The sequence below is a fragment of the Cnephaeus nilssonii genome (assembly GCF_951640355.1).
Source record: "Cnephaeus nilssonii genome assembly, chromosome: 12".
Classification (NCBI taxonomy): Eukaryota; Metazoa; Chordata; class Mammalia; order Chiroptera; family Vespertilionidae; genus Cnephaeus; species Cnephaeus nilssonii.
The window spans coordinates 189,052-203,213 of NC_137083.1; the positions used below are offsets into that span (position 1 = coordinate 189,052).

General features: G+C 64.8%; 1 protein-coding gene across 4 annotated transcripts; it reads right to left on the bottom strand.

The window, feature by feature from the left end:
* Positions 1-256: 256 nt before the first annotated feature.
* GCK (glucokinase) lies at positions 257-14,152 on the bottom strand. Of its 4 annotated transcripts, none has more exons than XM_079786141.1 (10): positions 12,780-14,152; positions 6,279-6,441; positions 5,692-5,846; positions 4,975-5,094; positions 4,080-4,175; positions 3,800-3,899; positions 2,868-2,940; positions 1,882-2,037; positions 1,324-1,557; positions 257-1,042 (listed from the first exon to the last, which is right to left on the bottom strand). In XM_079786141.1, exons 1-10 carry the CDS (start codon positions 12,822-12,824, stop codon positions 898-900), a joined length of 1,287 nt encoding a protein of 428 aa, XP_079642267.1. In that variant the 5' UTR covers positions 12,825-14,152; the 3' UTR covers positions 257-897. The 4 variants fall into 4 exon arrangements, with proteins under 4 accessions (XP_079642267.1, XP_079642266.1, XP_079642269.1 ...); XM_079786140.1 differs by having other exon boundaries at positions 2,757-2,940; XM_079786143.1 differs by having other exon boundaries at positions 2,757-2,940; positions 5,692-5,933.
* Between the last annotated feature and the right edge of the window lie 10 nt (positions 14,153-14,162).

The window sequence follows — 14,162 nt, forward strand, 5'->3', positions numbered from 1 at the left end:
CACATCTAGGACCTCTGACACCACCCAGATCAGCCTGGTCTATTGCTCCGCGTTCTGTCCCGTCCTCCCGCCCCCCCCCCCCCCCCCGGCCCCCATTGCTGGCCGGAGGAAATAACAAATCAGTGTCTGCACAGGTGACCATGTCTGTACACTGTCCCACAGCCCTTATGCACAGAAGTCAAAGAACGTGGACAAGACCGTGCTCTAAACGTTTAGAACTTTTAATTAAAAAACCACCCCGTCCCATGTTGGGCATGAAGAGGCCGTGCTGAGTGCTGCTGGGCTGCTGTGTGGCAGCCCCATGGGGGTCCTCCTCTTCCTGGGTCCTTGACAGGGGCTGTGGGGGCCTCTCTGGTACCTCCTGTGGAGAGGCTGCATCCCAGGCCTCCTGGTTCTCGGTCTCCACGCTGAGCTGATCCCTGCCCCTCTCTCTCCCATCTCCAGGCAGAGAAGCCCACCAGGCCTGGGTGGTCAGCAGCCCTGCCCGCCGTGGAGCCAGGTGGAGATCTGGCCAGGCCCCCGGGCTGCCTCCCCATGCGGGCTGAGTCCCAGGGAACCAGGCCACAGCAGGTCCACAGGGCTCCGCTCCCCAGAGCGGGCCCAGGCATGGCTGAACCAAGCCGAAAGCTCCCACTAAGTCCTGAGCGAGCCCTGCCCTCCGGGTGGCGATTCCAGCAGAAAGACGGGAGACGCGGTGGGAATCTCCATTTCTGCTCCGGGAGCCCCCAACCCAGGCAGGGCCCGGGGCTGCCCTCCCACTGACGCAGGAAGACCGGCCTTCTCCTTCGTGTCGTCCCCATCTCCAGGCGGCAGCGGGTGGGGCGGCAGGCCAGGCTGGGGGCGCCTGTGGGGGAGTCTGTCCCCTGGAGCCTCCTCCGGGCCTGGCCGCCGCCGCTGTCACTGGCCCAGCATGTACGCCTTCTTACAGGCCACCGCGGAGACCAGGGCGGCGCCGCGGCCGCTGCCATCCTCCGACTGGATGAAGGTGATCTCGCAGCTGGGGGTCAGCCTGCGCACGCTGGCGTGGAACCGCTCCTTGAAGCTGAGCGGGAGGAGGCCGGGCTGAGGGCCCGCCTCCCCGCCCCCCCACCCCCCGCCGCCTACCCAGGCCCCCGCCAGGGACCTGCCATGCGTGCGCCCAGGGGGCCCCTCCCCTGCCCCTGGGACCTGCGGGGAAGATGCGGTAAGAACCCCTGGATCCATGAGCAGCAGGAGAGCGGGGCAGTGCCCGGCCCCCCTCGTGTTTCCTGGGTGGAGGCCGGGGAGGGGGCTCTGCGCAGAGGACGCTCGCCAGGCGGGGGCTGGGCCGGGGCGCAGGCTCACCTAGGGTGCAGCTTGTACACGGAGCCGTCCACGCCCACGGTGATGCGCATCACGTCCTCGCTGCGGCTCTCGCGCATGCGGTTGATGACGGCGGCCAGCCCCGCGGAGCACATGTGCGCGGCGCGCGTGGACACGCTCTCGCAGGCGCGGCGCACGAGGTCGCAGTCGGCGGCCGAGGGCCGCAGCCCCAGGGTGCGCAGGATGTTGTAGATCTGCTTGCGGTCGCCCGAGTCGCTGCGGGGCGGGAGGGGCGGGCAGGGCGTCGCTGGAGGGCCCTCGGCCCCAGCCAGCCTGTCACCCACCGGCGGCCCCCTCCTCTCCCTTCCCCTCCCCGTCCAGGCAGAGCGCTTGGGGCTCGGGGCCGGGGCCAGGAAAGACTCGGGTTCCGCCAGCGACGGGCAGTGACCGGGTCATTACTCCTCCTTAAGCCCAGGGCCTCCCGCTGTCGCGTGGATGGCGTGAGACAGGAGCCACGGAAGGGACACGCGGGCTCCGTCAGCTACCCAGCGGCCCTGGGACCGAGGCCACCCCCGCCCCGCGGACCCTACCCCCGCGCACCTCTCCACCTGCGACACGAAGCGCGTCTCGAAGGCGCCGCGCGTGCGCAGCTGCTCCGAGGCCTCCCCGCGGAAGAGCAGGTCCTCGTCCACCAGCCGCAGCAGCAGGAGCCGCACCAGCTCGCCCATGTACTTGCCGCCGATCAGCTTCTCGTACCTGGCGGAGGGCGGGCGGTGGGCGGGGGCCGGGCACCAGCGCCCCCTCGCGGCCACGCGCCGCCGCGACACCTTCTGCCAAACCCGGGCTCCTGCTCCCGCGCTCAGCTAACGACTGGGGCCTGGAACGGACCTGCGCTGGGTCCACGCGGGCCTCCCGCAGGCGATGGGGTGCTATGCTCACCGCCCAGGTAGAGTCGGGAAACGAAGGCTCAGGGCGCTGGTGACCGCTCTGGGGCGCGCTCACAGGGCCCCGCGCCCCTGGCACGCGCGGCCCTGGCACCTGTGTCCCCGCCGTGAGCCTCCGTGTTTCCTCCTGAAGCGCACTGACGGTCACAGACACGGCGGTGTCTGCGAGCCAGGCCAGGCTAACGCGGGAGCCAGCAGGGCCTGGCCGCGGGAGGGCTCCTAGGGCACCCGCTGAGCCCGCGCCGGCAGCATATACTCCGCCAGACGCTGCACCGCTCTGTGACCGTGGGCAGACCTGTGCTTGGGGACTCTGGGTTAAGCCCGTTAACGTGGCGGGGGCACCTCAGACCTCCCTACGCCTGTCGGAACGGAGAGGGGCCCCGGCTCATCTATCCACCGCCCCCTTCTCAGGACCAAACGCCCACGGAGCCGGTTCCCAGAGCGGCCCGACGCGCGTGTGAGCTGGAGGAGGCTGTGGCCTGCTCCCCCAGACCCGGTTAGAAACAAGTCCGCTATCCGCGTGGGCCTCACAGCTGCTGGCCCGGGTTCAGCGAGCTCTCGTCCACCGCGCGGTCGTACTCCAGCAGGAACTCGTCCAGCTCGCCCGCGTCCCCGAAGGCGCCCCACTCCGTGTTGACGCACATGCGGCCCTCTTCCCCTTCCACCAGCTCCACGTTGTGCATCTCCTCCATGTAGCAGGCGTTGCAGCCCGTGCCTGCGGGAGCGGCGGCGTCGGACCCAGGGACCCGGCCCGGGCTGCGCTTCCCCAGCCGCCTCTCCTACACGTCCCACCCCCAGCCCCTCTCCTGAGTGCCCCGCCCCCTCTCCTGGATGCTCCGCCCCCTCTCCTGGGTGCCCCGCCCCCACCCCGCCCGCAGGAAGCCCCAGGGCAGTCTTCTCAGCCCCCACAGGCCCTGGTCGGAACCCACCCCTCTGGGCTGGTCCTCTTCCCCACAGGGGATGGTAACACCTCCTCCTCCCCTATCTGGGTGTTGGGAGGATTGAGAGAAATGTGTCAAATGTGCAAAACAGAGACGGGTGTTGGGTGCTATGGTTTTGTCTACGCTCCACCCTTGTTTTCTGGCTTTTTCCATTCATGCATTTAAGCCTCACTGTCTTGGGCTCTGTTTTGTTTTGTGTGGTTTTTTTTTTTGGGGGGGGCACCCTGAGGTAAGGCACAGTGTGGGACCGGCTGTGGAATTTGCAGGGAGCCCTGGGGCCAGCTCAGCCTCCGCTCCAGGCACTGCCTCTTCCTCAGGCAGGGCAGGCAGACCTTCCAGGAAGAGGTGACGCCACTTTTGCTTATTCCCTTCCACGTGGACAAGTCTGTCTAGTTTGGTCAATTTACCAGATAAAGTGCTTTAATTGAACCTGATGGGCAGGTGCAGCAAGCGCGCCACCCGACGCAGTGACTGCAGAGTGAACGCTTCCTATCAGGACAGAGCTTGCATCTGGGGCGCCCCTGCCCCTCCCCAAGCCTGCCCCGGGGTGCAGAGGCCCCGCGCTGACTGTGGCCCTCAGTCCTCAGGGCCCGAGGCCCAGGCCCCTGGACAGGGCAGGGCATGCGTCCTTACCCACAATCATGCCAACCTCACACTGGCGGTCTTCGTAGTAGCAGGAGATCATTGTGGCCACCGTGTCGTTCACCATCGCCACCACGTCCATCTCAAAGTCCTGCCAAGAGCACAGAGGGGGTGGGGGTTGGGCTGGGGGTCCTGGGCTGGCCCACCAAGGAGGGAGCTGGGACTCTTCCTGAGGAGACCCAGACGCCCGCCCTCCCTGACATCCTGGCCTGAGCGGGGAGGGGCCAGGGAGGTGGGGGGGGGGGCGGGCGGGGAAGAGGTGCTTCCTCACCCCTCTCCGCTTGATGGCGTCTCGCAGGAGCCCCACGATGTTGTTCCCTTCTGCTCCTGAGGCCTTGAAGCCCTTGGTCCAGTTGAGCAGGATGCCCTGCGGGAGGAGGACCACGGTGGCCGCTGAGGAGGCTGGGGCGGGTGTGAAGGGGGGAGCTACCTCGGACCCCAGACCCCACTCAGCGGGTGAGCAGACTGAGGCTCCCGCAGTTTGAGGTCTGACGACCACACAACTGTTCCCGTTCCTGCAGAGCGGGGTCCCCAACTGGAGGATGTTTGTCTAGTAAAGCCCAGAGGCGTCTCCCCAGAGGGAGGGTGTGGTCTGGGGTGGAGCAGCCGCAAGTGAGCAGGTTCCTCTGTGGTGCCCCCCCTGCAGGCGAGGGAACCCCTGCGCTCAGTGCGTGTGGGGTCGCTGTTGTGCATGGGGTTTCGTGTCACAGACGTGTGTGTGCTTGATGCGTGCAAATACATGTAAAGGTATGGTGTGCACACAACTGATGTGCTTGTGTATGCATGTGTAATTGGCGTGTGTGTAACTGCCAGGCTCGAAGGCAGGGGTCAGCCTCCGCCCGCACACCTCAGCCCCAGCACAGGGGTCACCAGTGATGACACCGGCTGCTGGGGAGCCCACGCTGCCACTTCCCACCGGGCCGGTCACTGACCTCGGTTCCCTAATCGGCAGTGGGGGTGTGAACAGGGCGATGTTATGGGGAGACCGAGGCAAACAGTGACCCCAGCCAACGTTGTGCCCACGTGTCACGAGTGCGGGCAACAGGCACATTTCCCAACAGAGGAGCTGTGTTTGAAGGCGCACGGGGTGCCTCTCTCCCGGGTGCATGTCCGTCCCTCCGTCTGTCTGTCCGCTGTCGTCCCCTTGCCCAGCCCCTGGGCCCCACCTTGTCGATGTCTTCGTGCCTCACAGGGAAGGAGAAGGTGAAGCCCAAGGGCAGCTTCTTGTGCTTCATCTGGTGCTTGTCCAGGAAGTCGGAGATGCACTCGGAGATGTAGTCGAAGAGCTGGAAGCGCGCGGCCACAGTGGTGGGCGGCCACAGCCCCGTCCCCTCCACCCAGAGCCTGTGCTGCGCCCCCACCCCCCAGGGAACCCCCAGCCCCCAGGGAAGCCGGCTCCGCTGTGCTCAGTCCCTCCATTTACTGGGTCCTGAGCCTCCCCTAGAGCCCTGCCGACGGCAGCCCCAGGACAGGGTGGCTCAGACAAGGCTGGTCCCCCCAACTGTGCTCTGTCCCAGTGACCCCGCGACTAAGTCACAGAAGACCATGACTTCTGTTTCCTCCAGGTGTCCTGGCCACCCCCCTGCAGCTGTGGAGGACTGGCCCCCCCAGGTGGACAGGTGGGCTCCCCAGGTGGACAGGTGGGTCCCCCAGGTGGACAGGTGGGCTCCCCAGGTGGACAGGTGGGCTCCCCAGGTGGACAGGTGGGCTCACCCAGGTGGACAGGTGGGCTCCCCAGGTGGACAGGTGGGTCCCCCAGGTGGACAGGTGGGCTCCCCAGGTGGACAGGTGGGTCCCCCAGGTGGACAGGTGGGCTCCCCAGGTGGACAGATGGGCTCACCCAGGTGGAGGGCCCAGGGACTAGAGCCCGAGGCCCCGCTCACCATCTCTGCGGTGCCCGTCATGGCGTCCTCGGGGATGCAGTACATCTGGTGCTTGGTCTTCACGCTCCAGTGGCCGGCCTCCCCCTCCCCCACCTTCACCAGCATCACCCGGAAGTTGGTGCCGCCCAGGTCCAGCGAGAGGAAGTCCCCGACTTCTGCAGCCACAGGGAGAGGAAGAGGGCAGGCAGGAGGCCCAGAGGCACTGGACAAGGGGCCGCAATGCCAGATGTCTGGGGATACCACTTTCAATGGGGGGAGGGGTCAAAGGTGAACTGGGAAGTCCGTGGGAACCCCCCTGCCTTGAACTGAAGTCACCCCCAGTCCAGAGCTCAACTGAAAAACTAGTGAAATGGCCCAGACTCAGGACTGGGGGCGGGGAGGGGGGCAAGTGACCACAGGGAGTACTTTCCCAATGAGACGGGGAAAGCCAGTTCTTGAGGCCACGGTGAGCCTGCAACCCAGGTGAGGGTCGGCCTGTCTGGGGCCCAGCACCGGGGGCCTGATTCCAGGCTGCTGGGGCCAGAGCCCTTGGAGGGGCTGGGGACAGCTGCCCCAGCAGGGCGGCCCCACCCCCGCCCTGGCAGTACCTGAGCCTTCGGGGGTGGAGCGCACGTAGGTGGGCAGCATCTTCACGCTGGCCTCCTGGTGAGTCTCCAGCCTCAGGCCGCGGTCCATCTCCTTCTGCATCCGCCTCATCACCTTCTTCAAGTCCTCCTCCTGCAGTCGGAACTCCGCCAGGATCTGCTCTGCCTGCACGGGGGAGCGGGAGGCTGGGTACCAGGCATTCCCCACTCACACGAGGGTCTCCTTTGCTCTCTGGCCCTGGTCCGGGGTGATGACCCAAATCACCACAGTTAAAACCAGCTGAGCAGTTAGAGCAAGCGTTCCAAGACCAGACTCACGGATGGGCCGGGGTCCAGGGTGAGGGCAGAGGGCAGATGCGGGAGGCGAGGGGGGGAGAAGGCGCTGAGCAGGAGAGCGGGTGAGGCCAGGACAGCCTGTTTGAAGGGCGGGGGGCAGAGGCATTACTGTGTGAGGGACGCAGTCACTCCCGCTCCAGGCTGAGGCTAAGGGCGTGAATGCACCACGTGCACACTGGCCAGAGGGACAGTTAGGGCAGCTGAGAGTGCTGCCGTCCAAAGGTGGAAGGCTCTGCGGCCATGGGGGTCCCCGTGCACTGACAGGAGCGAGGCCTGTGCAGCCAGCGCCACCTTCCCTGCGAGTGTGATGGCCTGGAGGGGTCTCCTCCTGAACCTCCTGGGGTGTGGCCGGCCCCTCCCGAACCAGCCGCCGTGCCCATGCGCCCCGTGACTGGACCTCGCTCTGCTCCGCGTGTGGGTGGGTTGGCTCCCGCCCACCTTGCACAATAGGCACATTCCTGCAGAGGAGGCCGCTTAGATTCACTGGCTGTTTGGACCCAAAGGAAAGGAAAGATACTTGATAAAAGCTGGGGGCCTCCTCCACGTAGGCGCCGGGAATCCAGCCAGGGTAGGGAGTGGCATATTGAAGGAAGGCCGCCCCTCCCCAGGCCAGGGACCAGCCTGTGACTGGGCTAAGCCAGTGGCCGATGGCGGGTGAAGGAAGCTGGGTTAGCAGGAGAGCCTTCTGGGAAGGGCAGTGCCTCTGAGGCTGTGAACACAGCTGGGAGGCACGAGGCCGGCCGGCAGCAGCTGTCCCGCAACCATGAGCAGCCACGGCGGAAGGGAAAGCTGCTAGCGAACCACAGATGGGGAGGAGGAGCGGCCCTGGTGACATCACTGATGTCACCCCAGACACCCACCCCGGTGCTGGCCAGGGGAGCGCACACCGACACCAGACCCAGGGTGAGGGTTTCCGGTTTCCTGCAGCCTGGAGCACCCTGATGGGTGCCTGTCCTAACTTAGGAGCCATGCCGCTTATCAAGACCACACGACGGAACATGTAGACCCAGGGACAGTCACAAAGGCACGGCTGACAGCGTCTATGAGCAAACGCGCAGATCCGAGCACCGGTGTTTGCTGAGCAGGCGCAGCCTGCAGCTCCTGGCTCGTGGGAGGGTGGGTGGCCTCGGCCCATGCCTACCACTCTGCCCCCCGTCTGTCTTTCTGTTGTGGTTGTTGATCCTCACCCGAGGATATTTTTTTCTGTTGATTTTTAGAGAGAATGGAAGGGAGGGAAACATTGGCAGAAGTGCAGGGGGGTAGAGGGCCTGGACGGGACGCAGGCAGAGGGCTGTGGTCAGCAGTGTCTGGGCTGAAGAGGACATCTGGTTGGAGTGCAGACCCTTCACAGATGCGTAACGGTGACGGCACCAAATACATGAAGTCTGGCTCCCCGCCAGAGCAGGGCTCCCGGGAGCATGCACCCCTCAGAGGGCGCAGCCAAATAAATGGGCGTCGGCGAGCAAAGCAGGCTCCCAAGAGGCCAAACCCCAACACACCAGAGATACAGTGCACCCACGGGAAACGGGGTAGAAGAGTCAGGAATGATAAGAGCGGAAACGAATCACACAGAAAACACACACGTGAAACAACAGTGAACTCGATGAACGAATCCCACACCAGTTCTTTCAAAAGAGCAAACACGTGGGCCGGCCAAGGATGAAAGACAGCAGCAAGCGAAAGGCCAGGTAGTCACAGATGAAGCATGACCATTTCCTTTCCTCTGTGGCTGCCCCCCCCCCGCCCCCCCCCCCCCGCCCAGCCTGCGCCCCCTGAGAGCTAGCGAGGAAGACACGGCAGGGACACCAGGCGGGCACCACCGACAGCCAAGGCCAAGAGGCCAGAGAGGGCAGCGGAGGGCACTGGCCTGGGGTGGCCCGAGTGTGGTGGCAGGTGTGGAGCTCCTGAGCCTCCAGCCACAGGACTGGGGCCGTTTGCAAAGCTGGCTGTTGGCACTCGGACCCCGGACCCCTGTGCCCAGGAGCTCGGAGACAGGGTGGGTGTGGAGGGTGGGAAGCATTTACAAGGCAAGTCCGGGCGGTGGGGGCTGGGGCCTCGAGGGACCCAGGTACGGGTCTCCCTGCCAATACCTTTCGTCCTGTGGCTCTATTGGGGGCTCATGAGCACCATCACTCTGCTGTGGGCCTGGCCTGGCCTTGGCGGGGGGCAGGGTGGGGGTGGGGGTGGTTCCAGGCACAGAGGGGGTTGGGGTGGCTGGGCACCTGTTGAGTGTGCCACGAGCTTCCTTCCCTGTGAGCAGAAGCATGGACTTGGTTACTGGAAAACCAGAGCTCTGCCCCCATATTTGTTCTCTCTGTTATCCTATCTAATAAAAGAGTAATATGCAAATTGACCATCACCCAACACACAAGATGGCTGCCCCCATGTGGTCAAAGATGGCCACCCCCATGTGGACACAAGATGGCCAGCAGGGGAGGGCAGTTAGGGGTGACCAGGCCAATAGGGGAGGGAAGTTGGGGGACCCAGGCCTACAGGGGAGGGCAGTTGGGGATGACCAGGCCAGCAGGGGAGGGCAGTTAGGAGTGACCAGGCCTGCAGGGGAGGGCTGTTGATGGGGCACCAGGCCTGCAGGGGAGGACAGTTAGGGGCAACCAGGCCTGCAGGGGAGGGCAGTTTGGGGTGACCAGGTCAGCAGGGGAGGATAGTTAGGGGCAACCAGGCCTGTAGGGGAGGACAGTTAGGGGCAACCAGACCTGCAGGGGAGGGCAGTTGGGGGCAACCAGGCCGGCAGGGGAGGGCAGTTAGGGGCAATCGGGCTGGCAGGGGAGCAGTTAGGTGTCGATCAGGCTGGCAGGGAGTGGTTAGGGGGTGATCAGGCTGGCAGGCAGGTGAGCGGTTGGGAGCCTGGATTGTGATAGGGATGTCCGACTGCCCATTAGGCCCGATCCACGGGCAGTCGGACATCCCTTGAGGGGTCCCAGATTGGAGAGCGTGCAGGCTGGGCTTAGGGACACACACACCCCCGTGCATGAATTTCGTGCACCGGTCCTCTAGTAGTTTCTAAATAACTAACAGGCGATACATTGGCCAGAAGCTGAGTAGAGACTGTGTGTGTGTGTTTAGGGAAACACCCACCACTTCTTTGTAACCAACTGAAATCTCCGCCTGCCCATCAGTGGGCCTCTGGGGGCTGTCCTTTTAGTCCTCACCCAAGGATATGGTCATTGATGTGTGTGAGAGAGAGAGAGAGAGAGAGAGAGACAGACAGACAGACAGACAGACAGACATCCACCAGGTGCCTCCTGTACATGCCCCGTGGGGATGGAACCCCATCCTGGGTGTGTGCCCTGACCGGAATGGATCCCGAAACCTCTTGCTGTACCAGGAAACGTTCCCAAGGGAGGGCTGGGCTCTTCTAACAGCCAGCTGCCACGACTTTCATTGCAGTTTTCTTTACCACTTTATGCATTCATGCTTCTCATAGCTTGTTCAGGGGACAACACGCCTGCTAGTGAGCCTGGGGGTGCAGGGACAGGGAGAAGGGGGTGCTCCCCAGGCATGCCTGCCTGACCTGTGTGCCCGGAAAGGGGCCTGGGGTCCACCAGCTGGGAGGGCGCTGCTCGAGGCTCTGCTCTGGCCAAATCCAGGAGCCCGTGGGCGGGACCGCAGGGCACACCTGTTGCATATGATGTGGTTTCCCCGGAGCCTGTCTGTGGGTAAACGTCATGGGCAGGGAGGGCCAGCGGGGGGATTCTGTGTGTTCTGGAAAGGGGTGTGTCACGGTGGCGTGAAATCCGTTCCCCATTCTCTGCTGCAGGGCTTCCCAGCACTTCCGTTCCAGGGCAGCCTTCTGCAGCAGGAGCCCGGGCACCCCGCCAGGCACGCTGGGGGTCTCACCCACACAGCAGCCAGGGCCTCTCCAGAGGGGACACTGAGGCCTGGAGGGACTTTGTTTCTGAAGGCTACTGTGCTGGGAACGAGGAGAGCCGCCCAGCGTGGGTGCAGGTGCTAGACGTGGAGATGGGAGCCTTCCCTCCCCTGGGCCGGGTCAGTTCTGCTCTTTTGGGATGCTCACAAGGGGGCTTCTTTATCTTCTCCCACCCCTTTCCTCCCAGGGGCAGGGGTGGATCAGCTGGGCCCACCCAGGTCTTCACCACCGCCCGGTGGGTGGTCAGAGGCTGTGGCCTCTGCAGGGGGCCAGCTCAGCGGGGAGGGTGGGTGGTTACGCAGCCTGCTCCTGCCCACAGGGAGCCTGTCCCCCACACTCAGGGTCTTCTCACACTCCTCCCCGAGCTGCCCCATCCCAGCACACCTGCTGGCCTTTCCTGCAGAGGCGGGAAGCAGGGCATGCACAGGGCCTCACCCCATTGCTGAGCCTCCTTCTTCCTGGGGGCAAAGTGCGGGCAGCCTGAGGGCCAGAATGGAGGGCGGTCAGCTCCTCCCAGGCTGTCCACCCTGACCCATGCTACAGACCGAATTGTGTGCCCAAATCCAGGCCGAAGCCTTAACCCCAATGTGATGGGATTTGCAGGTGGGGCTTTGGAAGGGGATTGGGGTTAGAAGAGGGTGGGGCCCCGAGAGGAGATTAGTGTCCTTCTGAGAAGACGGAGAGCTGGTGCCCCTCATTCCACTCACTGCACCCTCCCCCCACAAGGAGGACACAGTTGGGAGGGGACATCTGCAAGCCCAGAAGAGGCCACACCAGGACCGGCTACTCTGGCCCTGATCTCAGTCGGACTCCCGTCTCCAGAGCTGTTGTGTTCACTGCCGGAGCCAACTCACACACGGCCAACTGGACACGCTTTGAAGCTCGTGTCTCCCAGGCTCCAGGTATTCGTGGGCAGGGTTGGGCCAGCGGAGGGTCCAGTGAGGGGTGGGGGAGTACGGACCAGGGCCCAGTTTTAGGACAGCATCAGTGGACGCAGACCTGCCCCCGAGTAGTTCTAGAAACTGCTCGGAGCTGACATCTATGGGGAAAGCCTGTGGCCACACAGCTCTGCAGGTTACAGAAGGATGACCACAGGTAAGGCCTGGAGGTCAGTGCAGGTGAGAGGAACCACAGACGCGGACGAGAAACCAGCAGCACTTAGGTTCCCTTCGAAGCACGATTTCTTGCATTAAAATGGCATTTATCTCGATGATGGATGCTTTTGTTGCCTCGCTGAAGCATGTGCCTCACTCTGCTCAGCCCGGACCAGGCTCTCAACGCCCCAGACCAGCGACCCTTGGCCGCTGCAGGCAGCCTGGCTCCTGGCTGGGACCGGCACCCCTCCCTCGGGAGCAGAGACGGTCTGCCCGTGGAGCCCTGCGTCCCCTGGACACACGGGGGCCAGCCCACGTCTGGGAATGGGCTCCCCACGGCGGCCACAGCCCCTCCCACTCTTGCCACGCCATCTCTCTGCGTGTCACAGACACCCCCCACCCCCATTCCTCCTCAGGCGGCCGCTGGGCTGTCTCCAAACCCTGCCGGCACGGGGGCCGCGGGCAGGGCCTCTGCCTGCCTGGCTGCCTGGCCGGGGCGCCTGCCTGGGCTGGCGGTTTTCTCCTGACATCATCAGCTCTGCCAGCAGCAGAAGCAGCGCCATTTGTGCTGACCTTGTTGTTTCATGGGAGGAGGAGGCGTGTGAGGTGAGAATCATGTCGCAGGGAAGGCCCAGGCCTCTCCCGGGCCCCCACTGCACCCCAGCCGGCCCCTCGCCCCGGGGCCTGCCCTTCTCCTTGCTCACTACTTGGTCTGGATTTCAATTTGTTTTGGAAAAAGTAACTGATCTCTGCTCCTCCCCGGGGGGGAATGGCCCTCAGGCTCCCCATGAAGCGATTCCTTTGAGGACGAGGACGTGTGGGCACCTGAGACCTGTCATCGTGTCTGCTGAGCATTGTCTCAGGACTGGGCTGCTGGTCTTCCACTAAGACCCCGGGCTCTGAACGGCCCAGACCTCAAACCAACATCAGTCGCTTCCCGGACCTCCTGGCCGCCTACCTTCCAGGCCACGGGCTGGAGTCTGGAGCAGGGGGGGCCTGGTCTGCTGGGAGGAAGGGTCTTTCTGCCCAACACAGTGGGCACCCAGGATCCCTCCCAGCAGGGCTTCCCTACGGAGCCCGAGCTTCAGTCAGATTCTGAGCGGCAGGCGTGTGTCCGAGCTAAACCCACCCCTGGGTGTGGGGACCTGGGACAGAGGCTTCCAGAGCCAGAGGAGGCAGAGCTACCTTTTCCTTCTTGGCGGTCTCCATCCCAGCACCGTCATCCGGCATCGGCACCGCAGCCCGCTCCTGGGGGCTGGGACCCCTCCGCCTTTCCCAACAGGTTTCCGGAGCAGGACTGTCCCCAGGCTTCTCCCCACCAGGGGCTGGCTGGCCCTGGGCTCCTGGGCAACTATGGTCCCCCTTCGGCTGGGTTCTGGCTGGAGCTTCAGTCACAGTTTCCTCCTTTTCATTGTTCCCAGCAAAGCCCACGAGCCTGGTCTTCAGGGCCACACCTGGGACCCTTCCCCACAGAGGCCTGGTCAGGCCGGGTGTGGCCGGGGCAGGGCCATCGCTGGGCTCCGGCCGCTCAGCTCTCCCAGGCTGTGCTGAGCTGTGCTGCGGTGCAGCCTCCAGGCAGACTCAGCAGAAAAGCTCCTGTCCCCTCGGTGCTGGGGACAGCATTTGAGTAATTAGGCTGAAGGTGACTGTTTCTCTCACACCCCAACCTGCTTCCCGGAGCTCAGCTGCCACCCAACACTTCCTGCTGCGACCAGGTGTGCAGTGACCAGGTGTGCAGTGGGGAATTCTCCTGCGGGGGGCCTCCTGCTCCGGAAAAGGCCTGCGCTGCCATGGCAACCAGGAGCTGGGCCTCCGCAGGGCTGTCCGCCGGTCATTAGAGCTGCCATGCAGAAAACAGGGGCTGAAGGCAAAAGGCCTCCATCCCCATCGCCATAGCAACAGCCCAATGGCCTTGTCACCAGACTTCGCCACCTGTTCAGTTGCCCAGGCAGGGTCACACCCTAATGAGCAGAGGAGAGGGCGTGGGCAGCCCGTGCCCAGAGCGCCCCTGAGCTCTGCAGCTGCCTTCGTGGCTAGTGTCTTGTAGCCTAAGCCTTGCCCAGCGGGTGAACCGAGAGGCCAGGCCCGCGTCACGTCACGGGCGGGCTGCTCCGCTCGGTGCAGAGGAGCGTGCCAGCCCAGCGCACAGGAGCCGGACTCCCGGGACTCGGCGCGCAGACGTCGACGCCCCTTCCCCGCAGCCTCAGTCCCGGACCTGCGGACTCGGAGAGCAGGTGTGAAAGGTGCACGGAATCCCTGGGTCCCCTCCACCCCGACGCCTCATCCCCTGGGGTGGGCGTGTGTCCCGACTACGCGGGCCGCTGACCACCAAGGGCGCGGGAACTGCCGCCTCCGCCCTCCGTGGACGGAGCGGCATCTCAACCACGCGGGAAGGAGCGGCCGGGGATGGACAATCCCGGCGGCTGGGGCGGCTCGGGGAGACCCGGGAGGACGCGGGACAGCCCTGCGGGGGGGGCGGGGCCGGGCTCACGCGCGTGCGCGCACGCCCCGCCCCTTGCCTGCGTGTTTCCGGCCGGACTCACGCCGCAGGCCTCGGGCGGCGGCCCT

What these genes read in the sequence shown, in the direction of transcription:
- GCK (XM_079786143.1), bottom strand. Translation starts at nt 12,824, where the DNA reads ATGCCGGATGACGGTGCTGGGATGGAGACCGCCAAGAAGGAAAAG. An exon ending in AGACCGCCAAGAAGGAAAAG is followed by an intron (nt 6,442 to 12,779) that starts GTAGCTCTGCCT and finishes TCCCCCGTGCAG; the next exon opens with GCAGAGCAGATCCTGGCGGA. An exon ending in CTCCACCCCCGAAGGCTCAG is followed by an intron (nt 5,934 to 6,278) that starts GTACTGCCAGGG and finishes CCCCATTGAAAG; the next exon opens with TGGTATCCCCAGACATCTGG.